Source organism: Octodon degus, unplaced genomic scaffold (assembly GCF_000260255.1).
Source record: "Octodon degus isolate 3935 unplaced genomic scaffold, OctDeg1.0 scaffold00033, whole genome shotgun sequence".
NCBI classification, from domain to species: domain Eukaryota; kingdom Metazoa; phylum Chordata; class Mammalia; order Rodentia; family Octodontidae; genus Octodon; species Octodon degus.
In genome coordinates this window covers 16,379,652-16,389,466 of record NW_004524609.1, presented here as the reverse complement: position 1 = coordinate 16,389,466, position 9,815 = coordinate 16,379,652, and the positions used below count along the sequence as shown (strand labels likewise).

Sequence of the window (9,815 nt, the reverse complement as noted above, 5' to 3'; positions counted from 1 at the left end):
AGAGAGGCCAGCTCAGCCCACCAGGGGGCAGGGCCGGCTGGCATGTGGCGCTGGGGGATTGAACCGCGGTCCCTGATGCTTTTGCTAAGCTTGTTCCAAGTAGGTGCTTTAGACCACTGAGCCATCTCTCCAGCCCTTGTTTGCTGTTTTGATAAAATGGAGATGAAGGGCAGAATCTTAAACACGGGGTCAGTCTTCTGTGTCTTCAGCCCTTATCACAGACATACAGTACTTCTGTGGAAAATTAGAATTTAGAAGGCTTTATTTTCTGGGTTCGCCATTAGGAATGGTTGGCATTTTTTGGCTTGAGGTATTCATTATTTCTCTGTACCCTATAATAAAGGCTATTTCTGTTTTTAGGAGCCACCAAATTATGTGTTCAATTTTATCCCAATCCTAAGGCCAGATTTGCACGACAATGAGTACACAGGGAGAAAGACTTCCTCTTTAGCCTCGTTAGGCCTCTCTTATAGCCAGGCTTTGGTTTTTGTCTCAGCTCAATAATAGTTTTGGAAGAGGTAGAGTTGTAGAAAAAGAAACATGAAAATATGGATATTTTCTCTACTGAATTAGAGCTGTTGATCTTTGATGAGGGCTATTGACTTTTCTGTAAGAATGGGTGAGGTCAGTATAACCACTTACCCAGAGGGTGTAATTTAAAGATAGAACCCAAGGAAATTGGTCCTAGTGTTAATTCTACAGAACATTTTTATTTATTTGTTTATTTAGTGTGTGTGTGGCCAGCTCAGCCCACCAGGGGGCGGGCCTGGCTGGCATGTGGTGCTGGGGATTGAACCGCGGTCCCTGTGCTTTGCTTAGCTTAACTTGTTCTAAGTAGGTGCTTTAGACCACTGAGCCATCTCACCAGCCCCTACAGAACATTTTTGACTGGCTGTGTTTCTGGGACTTACCTATTAAAATTTTCCAGTACTTATTCCAGATAGTGCTGATTTTTTTTTTTTTTTTTTTTTTTTTTGGAGACAGGGTCTACTCTGTAGTTCAAGGTAACCTTGAACTCACTGTGTAGCCCCAGCTAGTCTAGAACTCACAGCAATCCCTCTGCCTCAGCCTCTCAAGTGCTGGCATTACAGGCATGCACCACCATGCCAGGTAGTGCTGAATTTTAGTGAAGCTAATTGGCTGTTGTATAGAAAGAACACTAGCACTTTGCAGTACCCCATGCCTATAGGTGAGAGTCAGCTAGAATTGATTGTTAGTCGCTAAATTATGTGATTACCCTGAATTTTATTCTTCTCTCTTCCCTACTATTAGTTAATGAATATTTCAAAGTAATATAAAGCTTTGAGAAGAGTAAAATGTCCAGCTTTTTCTTCTGAAGTATTCTTGCACTCTCAGCTTACTAGCCTTTGTTGTTTTGGTGCTGGAAATGGAACCCAGGGCCTTGTACGTGCCAGGCAAGCCCTCTAGGCAAGCCCTCTATCACTAAGCTACATCCCCAACCCTTTTTATTGATTTTGCAGTGAGATAAGACTCCTCTACTTTTTAATTTTTATTAATATATGTTTATTAATATGTTAATATGTTTATTGATGTTATATATGTATATAGTACACAATTATTACAGTCATCATGGGGAGCTGGTATGAGGGTATAACACAGCTTAATTCTAGGAACAGGGAGATAGCTCAGTAGAATAAGCGCTTGACTAGCAAGTGTTGCAGGGTCCTGAGTTCAATCCCCAGTACTGCAAAAAAAAAAAAAAATTCTGTTTACTTCTCCTTCCTCTCCCTTCCTCCCTCCAAGAACCCTGTACTTTAAGGACCAGTTAACTGAGGAAAAGATGGTAGACTTGCAGTTACTTTTACTGTCTTGAGGCTCCTGGTTTCAAGAGCCCAGCTATGTTCGTTCTGCAGTCATCTGACAATCAGGCTATCCTTGCAAAGTCTTGCTTCTCAGAAAGAGTGAAGTCAGCTGCCTCTTGCCCAGGCTGCCTTTGCTCTTCAGCCCAATGAGAGTCGGCCTTGGTTCTGAGTGATGTCAGGGGGTCTGGGGAGATAGCACAGGGGGCTGGGGAGATAGCTCAGTAGATAAGTGCTTGCCTGGCAAGCACAAGGGCCTGAGTTCAGTCCCCAGTTCTGTCAAAAAAAAAAAAAAAAAAAATTCTGAGTGATGTCAAGTGCTGCTTGTGTTGTGAGATTATACATCCTCTGTACCTCTCTCCCTGCACTGTGCATGCTGGTGGACCATCAGTCATGCATAGCTGTTGAACTCTTGAAATGTGACTGGTCTCAGCTGAGAAGAGCTGGATGTTTAAAACACATCCCAAGGGACCGGGGAGATGGCTCAGTGGAATAAGCGCTACCCTGCAAACGCAAGGGCCTGAGTTCAATTCCCGGTTCTGCCAAATAAATAAATAAAAAATAAAACACATCCCAACTGAAGACTGGCATGTAAAAATATAAATATGCATATTGATTATATGTTGAATTGATAAAGTTTTGGATATATTAGGTAAAATCTATCAAGTTCACCTGTTTTTACTATAGTTACTAGAAAGTTTAAAGGTAAAAAAGTTTAAGGATAGTTACATAAGAAGCATGATCAAATGTGTTGTGAATAGGTGGAGGGTGGTGGCATGCACCTGTAATCCCAGAACTTGAGAGGCTGAGGCAGGAGAATCACTGTCAGTTCATGGCCAACCTGAGCTCCATAGAGAGACTCTGCCTAAAAAAAATGTGTGTGTATGTGTGTGTGTGTGTGTGTGTGTGTGTGTGTAAATTAAAACATTTATTACAATAAAAGACACATTCCTGGGCTGGAGAGATGGCTCAGTGGTCTAAAGCACCTACTTGAAACAAGCTTGGCAAAGCACAGGGACCTCGGTTCGATCCCCCAGCACCACATGCCAGCCAGCCCCGCCCCCTGGTGGGTTGAGCTGGCCACACACACACACACACACACACACAATAAATAAATGTAATAAATAAAAATAAATATTTAAAAAAAAAAAAAAAAAAGACACATTCCTGTTAGTCCTCAAAATACCCGCCCTCATGTTCAACACACTTAGCTCAGTGTTCTTGGCAGTGTACCTTGCTGTAATTTTTCACATTCACTCTATTTTTTGGTCACCCCTTGGAGTGGCCTACCTTCAGCCTCTGCGAGTCAGCACTGCTCTTGGCGTCTCCCTTCGCAGAGACCTCAGGCTCACAGGGGAACCTGCATGCCTTGTTACTGTTCTGTGCTGCGGCTCGGCTCCCACTTGAGGGAATGAAGTTGTGATCATGTTCACCTAGTGCCGCATGACTAACTGAGGTCTTGTGATTTGTCTTATTTTGCTAGTGATGATGGCCAAAGAGAAGCCACCAATAACCGTAGTTGGAGATGTGGGAGGACGCATCGCAATCATAGTGGTATGGAGATGCGTCGTTGCCCTTCCTGCACAGAGATGACACCGCGGGTTCTGTTGACTGCCTTGGGGTTGTGTTCCCTGTGGTGGTGATAGATTTCACTGGAGCCATCATCTACCCTTTCTCACCAAAGCTCCTTTAGGAAAAGTAGTAGAAACTTACACCTAAATGAATAAGGATTAAAGTGTAACTACAAATCTAAAAAGCACTGTACACCACCCCCCGAAAGATTCAGTCGCATGACATCATCTCATGGATTCTGGGTTCCCTCAGACCAGCTCGCAGTCTTTCTGCAGCTTCAGGACCATGACATGCACTGGCTGTTCCATTGCACCAGGGAGAACAGATGTTCCAGGGAAGCCTCACTTTGGATTTTGACATATCGGCACCCATCTCCAAGTGCCTTTCCTGGCTAGAGGGTCACTGGTCATTTACAGTTGCTCATTTTACTTCTATTTTCCTCTCATGCCACTTTCTCTTGGAAAAAAATAAATGGGACACTGTCTCTGTGATGAATCAGGAATTTGAAAGAAGGAAGCAAGCCTTGGCAGTCCTCTGCTCAAGCTGTCAGGTCACACACGTGACCGAGAGGCTCCACCGCCCTTTCTACCAAACACCAGGTACCGTCGAGGCACTTCTCTTGCCGTCTCTGGACATTCAGTCTTTGACCTAGGCCTGTGCTCAGACTCCCCATCAGAAACCCTCAGAAACAGTGCAGCAAAGAGCAGAGTGTGTCTTCGTAGTGTGGGGTAGAGGTGCCTGCTTCTACTAATTGTCTTCTTGCAGGATGACATTATTGATGATGTTGAGAGTTTTGTTGCTGCTGCGGAGATCCTAAAAGAGAGGGGTGCTTACAAGATCTATGTTATGGCCACTCACGGCATCCTGTCTGCTGAGGCCCCCCGCCTGATTGAGGAATCCTCCATTGATGAGGTCTGTCTCCTTCCCCGGGGCTGAGCGTTGGGTCTGAGTAAACCTTTGTTGCTGTGGTTTTTATGAATAATAAAATGACTTAGTATTAAATTGCTTAGCCCAGGGGCCGGGGAGATGGCTCAGTAGGATAAGTGCTTCCCTGGCAAGGACAAGGGCCTGAGTTCAATCCCCGGTTCTGCAAAAATAAATAAATAAATAAATAAATAAATAAATAAATAAATAAATATTAAAAATAAAAAAATAAATTGCTTAGCCCATTGTGGTGATGCATATCTGTCTTCCCAGCACTGTGAGCCAGGAGGATCATACATTCAAGTCCAGGCCAGAAATACATAACAGTTGGCTTCAGTACTTTCATTTGGTGCTGTAGTAGTGTAAGGGACTTGAATTCTTTACTGGTAATGGAAAAATTTGGAAAGTGCTGGCATTCACTATATTCTTTCATGTAGACATGACATATCTAGAACTTGTGTTCTGGATCATGTAACCTTTCTCCTGTGTAAAGCCAGTGTCATTTATAAAGCTTCACTAAATGGAAAAGAGTTTCACAATTTAGAACTTGGTCTGTGAGTACAAATGCTAGATGTGGTATTCTGAGTAGCCAATTAAAGGTAGACATTAATAGCAATTTATGTTCTGTTGCTGTATGATTAGGTCGTGGTGACGAATACTGTCCCTCATGAGATCCAGAAGCTGCAGTGTCCCAAGATAAAGACTGTGGATATCAGTTTGATTCTTTCTGAAGCAATCCGGAGAATCCACAATGGAGAGTCCATGGCTTACCTTTTCCGAAACATCACAGTGGATGACTAAGTGGCTGTCACGCTAGCGCCCTGAAGGAGCAGGAGCGAAACATGTACAGAGCGTGCCCTCAGTCACACACACACAGTGTTTGTTTTCAGGGATGGAATGGAAATAGTGAGGAGCTAGGTATTTTTCTTGCCAAGCTTCAGTAGAGGGGACGTTCAGATAGTAAAAAAGACCAAGCTAGTGATAAACAACATGGCCTTAAATGTCTCCCATCGCAGCCTCTGCAGAAGTTACAGATACTCTCCTGGAAAGCCTGGGAAAGTTGTTACATTGAAGAGGAGTTAAAAGCAGATAAAGTGTTATCTCTGTGTGTTCGTCTGTTTCCGCTCCCGAGAATGCAGGTGTGGTGTTGAACTTCGCTGGGGAGCAGAGTGCCCCTGCCACTTTCTGTCCAGTTGTCCTCTACCTAGTTAAGTTCACCTAAGTTTTTTGTAGCAAAGCCTATTTTTCTTTCAGAAACTGCCAAGCCTACTGCCATGGAACAGCAAAGCATTATATTTTTTGTTTCTCCCAGGGTTATCACACTGCAGGCCATCCTTGGGTATCTGTGTCACTGTAGTTGCAAATAAAAGAATTTATTGTCTCCCTGGTCTCTACTACATTGCAGAATCCCTGCTAGGCAGATGGACTAACCTCTGCCCACACAATGCAAAAGATAGTAGCCAGAAAAAGGGCTGCCAAGGTTTATGGTGAGCAGAAAGCAAGGATCTACCACAGCCCTTTCTGCTACGTGTGCAGTCGTGGGTTTCCTTTGAATGGCTTCATCTCATGGAAGCACTTGTTTTATTTACATGTTTTCTGCTGGGATCTGGTATGGGAAGTCCAGGGCCCTGGGCCTCTAGTGCTGCTTAATAAAGAGCTGTGACGGTGGCACTCAGATGAGTGTTTTGGGATAAAGTGGGTTTGGGTGGCACAGGAAAGTCTGTCTTCCGGTGGCTGATTGGAGCCACCTGCATCGTGGATCATCTTGTCCAAGTTCCCTGCCTTGACTAAACCTGGTATGGGAACTGTCCTCAAGGGGCCATTTTTCCAGGCCCGCTTCCCTCAGATGTTATGGCCCTGCTGAATGGGACAACAGTGGAGCTGATGGTACAAGGATGGTGGCCACAGTATCCCTTAAATCGTTCTGTAGTGGCCCCTCACGAGTGGGTGACTGTGGACCTTCCTCGGTGACTTAAAGAGTGCCCCACAGGCTGATGTGCTCCTAATGCAGACGCCCCACACCACCTGTGGGAATGTTTTCAAAACAAAAATTAGTGGCGTGGGCCAGTGAGATGGTTCAGCGGTCTAAAGTGCCTGCTTAGGCTGGTCAAGGAACGGTCCCCAGCACCACATGCCATGCCAGCCCCACCCTCAGGGCAGTCTTGGGGAGGGGGGGATTAGTGCGGTCAAGGATTCCTGAGACCCCTGGGCTGAGTTTCGCCTTTGTTCTGCTGCAGGAGAGTTCTCAGTTCTAGGTGGAGCCACATTCTTACAGTCCTGTGACGTGGGACCTCCCAGTCCCAAACGTTCTGTGGCGTGAGTTGGCGTCAGGGGCGGGGCGGAGGCCTACGGGAAGGCCCGGCGGACCCTGTCCTGGCGCGAGGCGCAGATACCAGGCAGCCAGTTCTGAGGTGCCAGGTTCAGTCCTGTGACTGTCGCTCTGCAGCTAGGGGTGGGGCGAGGAAGCCCGGTAACCTCGAAGAGTCCTCAAAAGACCCAGAAGCACGAGCAGGAGTGAGGTGTACCTCTCCCAACAGAGCTCGTGATGCCACCCGTGACGCCGGTCAACAGGGTCTCCCTTAGGGAGCTCGCTGACCTGGCCATTGGCACCCCAGAGGTGGGCGCCGTCAACTTCACAGCCCTGCATACTCTCATTGTGGCCATCCTCAAAAACCTCAACCTCCAAGAGACACTCATCGACATCCAGACCCTGTCGCCCGAGGGAGGCCACTCGATCGAGTCCTTCCGCTCAGTGGAGCCGCTCCGAGCCTCGTACAGCGGGCTTCTCAGCACACCGCAGTTACAGCCGAGCAAAGAGAAGCGCAGGGCTGCCAGCAGGTCATCCCAGAGCTTGGAGATCCAGGTGAAGGACCTGGGCGGGCAGGTGCAGGACCTCACCAAGCAGCTCAAGGCTGTGGACAGCCAGGTGCAGGTCATCGTCACCCACGTGCAGCACATCACCTCGCAGCCCATGGAGTTCGACTTGGAGTCCTCCACGGCCCTGGAGGAAAAGGACACGGCCATGCCAGACACAGAGGAGACTCAGATAAGATTGATTAAGGTGCAGGAGGACGTAAAGAAGGTCAGCACCCCAAGATGTGGGAGGGAGACCCGCAGGCCCACTGCCTCTCCGGTCCTGGCAGGAGCTAAGCCTTGAGCTGCTGCAGTGGCCTGGAGAGGCTGAGCCCCGAAAGAAGTGGGCCAGGCATCCTATGCCTGGTTCCGTGCAGCCTTGCTCTGCCTTGCAGCCCGTGGACGTGCTCCAGGATATGGAAGATGTGAAAAGCTTGAAAGAAGCCCACACAAAAGCACAGGCGTTAAAACCACAGGTTCTGGTACCCGAGGATACGGTACCCAAGGATCTGATCTCTGGAGTAAGAAACTTCACATGCCCCTCCCCCCTTGCCCCTTTTCCAGTGCTCCCCCACCACTTATCAGACACCCAAGAACCTAAGCTAACTCACAGATGAGCCAGCCACACCTCAGAATATTCTTAAAGTTAATTCCTCTTTAAAAAGAAGCCCAGGGGCCGGGGGAAATGGTTCTGGGGCAGGGGAGATGGCTCAGTAGAGTAAGTGCTTTACTGGCAAGCGCAAGGGCCTGAGTTCATTTCCCGATTCTGAAGGAAAAAAAAGAAGAAGAAGCCCTACAGGGCTGGCCAAATAGCTCAGCGAATTAAAGTGGGCCTGCTTGGGCTGGTGAGATGGCTCAGTGGTCTAAAGCGCCTACTTGGAACAAGCTTAGCAAAGCACAGGGACCGCGGTTCAAACCCCCAGCACCACATGCCAGCCAGCCCCGCCCCCTGGTGGGCTGAGCTGGCCACACACACACACACACATAAATAAAAATTAAAAATAAAAAATAAAAAAAATAAAGTGGGCCTGCTTGGGTGCAGGGACCAGGGGTTTGTGCGGGCCTCGTTCCCCCGGCTCGCTGACATGGCAATTAAGAATGGGCGAGATCGTGGTGGTGCGCGCCTCTAAGCCCAGCTCTTGGGAGGCTATAAACAGGCGAATCACTCTGAGTCCAATCTAGTAGTGAGACCCTGAACACCCTGCAGACCCTTCCCTAAAATAAAAATTTAAAAAAAAAAAAAAAAAAAGCAGCAGCAGGCCTGCATAGTGGCATATGATTGTAATCCCAACATTTCACAAGGCTGAGACAGGAGGATTGCTGCAAATTTAAGGCCAGTCTAGGCTATATAGTAAGTCTTGGTCAGCCTGAACTACACAATGAACCCCTGTCTCAAAAAATTAATTAAAGAGTTAAGAGGAGAAAAGCCGGTGTGGTGGTGCATGCCTGTAATCCCAGCACTCAGTAGGCTGAGGCACAAGGATTGCTGCCAAGTTTGAGACCAGCCTGGGCTACAAAGTGAGTTCAAGGCCAGCCTGAACAGCAGGGCGGGAGCCTGTCTCAAAAACCAAAACAACAACAAAAAATGAAGGCTGGCCAGATAGTTTAAGGGATTAAAGTGCCTTCTTAGGTAGACGCAGGGACCGGAGTTCGATTTGATTCCTGGTATGCCATACTGGCCCTGCCTCTGGGGTACACTGAGATGGCGATTGAGACTGGGCGTGGTGGCCTGCCCCTATAATACCAGTGTTTGGAAGGCTGAAAACAGGAGAATCCCTACGAATCTGATCTGTGTAGTGAGATACTGTAGACCCTGTACTAAATACATTTTTAAAAAAACCAAAAAACCGCAAAATGAGTTAAGGAAACCTAGACTCTGAGAGGCTAAAATAGAAAGATTTTAAATTCAAGCCAAGCCTGGGTAATTTAGTAAAACTGTCCTAAAATAAAAAATAAGGGGCTGGGGATATAGCTCAGTGGCACAAGCACCTGACTGGCAAGTGCAAGTCCTGAGTTTGATTCCTGGTACCAAAATAAATAAAAATAAAATTTGAAAAGAATGGGGAATGTGGCTAGTGTGAAACCCTGAGTTCAATCCCACACATGAAAAGAAGGGAGGAGGAGGAGGAGGGGCAGGAGAAGAGGAAGGGTAGGGGAACCGCGTGCTCGCAGCGCATGCCTGTAATCCCTCTGCCTGGGGGTTCATCCTGGCGTGGAGATATAGCTCAGTACAAAGACCATGCACTCAATTCCCAGTACTACAAAACAAACAAATAATAAATAATAACAAAATAATAACAAAAAGAAAGAAAAAAGAAGAGACCAAGTGTGGTGGTTCGTGCCTGTGATCCCGTCTACTCTGGAGGCTGAGCATGAAGATCACAAGTACAATGCCAGCCTCGTGCAACTTAGTGAGAACTTGTCTTGGAATGAAGGAAAAAACAGGGTGAACTTGCCTAGTGGCGTGAGGCCGTTCACGCCCTAGTACCAATCAAAAATAATACAAATCGGGTAGTAGGCTTTGAAGGCAACAGCCCTGTCTACAAGGAGAGGGTTAGGATGCGGAGTTGACCACCGTAGGGCAATATCCTGATGGACACAGGACACAGCAGGCAGGGGACAGACTCCGCTGGCCTCTGGTTTCCG

The 9,815-nt window shown here is 47.2% G+C and overlaps 2 protein-coding genes across 2 annotated transcripts in view; both read left to right on the top strand.

The window, feature by feature from the left end:
• Positions 1-5,702, top strand: part of Prpsap1 (phosphoribosyl pyrophosphate synthetase associated protein 1) — a 36,852-nt gene extending 31,150 nt beyond the window's left edge. The window contains exons 7-9 of the mRNA XM_004630128.2: positions 3,304-3,374; positions 4,158-4,304; positions 4,959-5,702. Coding sequence (XP_004630185.2) covers positions 3,304-3,374; positions 4,158-4,304; positions 4,959-5,117 — 377 coding nt within the window. The 3' untranslated portion in view covers positions 5,118-5,702. The remainder of the gene's footprint in view (positions 1-3,303; positions 3,375-4,157; positions 4,305-4,958) is intronic.
• A 938-nt stretch (positions 5,703-6,640) lies between these two features.
• Positions 6,641-9,815, top strand: part of LOC111816497 — a 35,236-nt gene continuing 32,061 nt past the window's right edge. The window contains exons 1-2 of the mRNA XM_023714129.1: positions 6,641-7,398; positions 7,565-7,666. Of these exons, the coding sequence (XP_023569897.1) occupies positions 6,862-7,398; positions 7,565-7,666 (639 nt within the window). The 5' untranslated portion in view covers positions 6,641-6,861. The remainder of the gene's footprint in view (positions 7,399-7,564; positions 7,667-9,815) is intronic.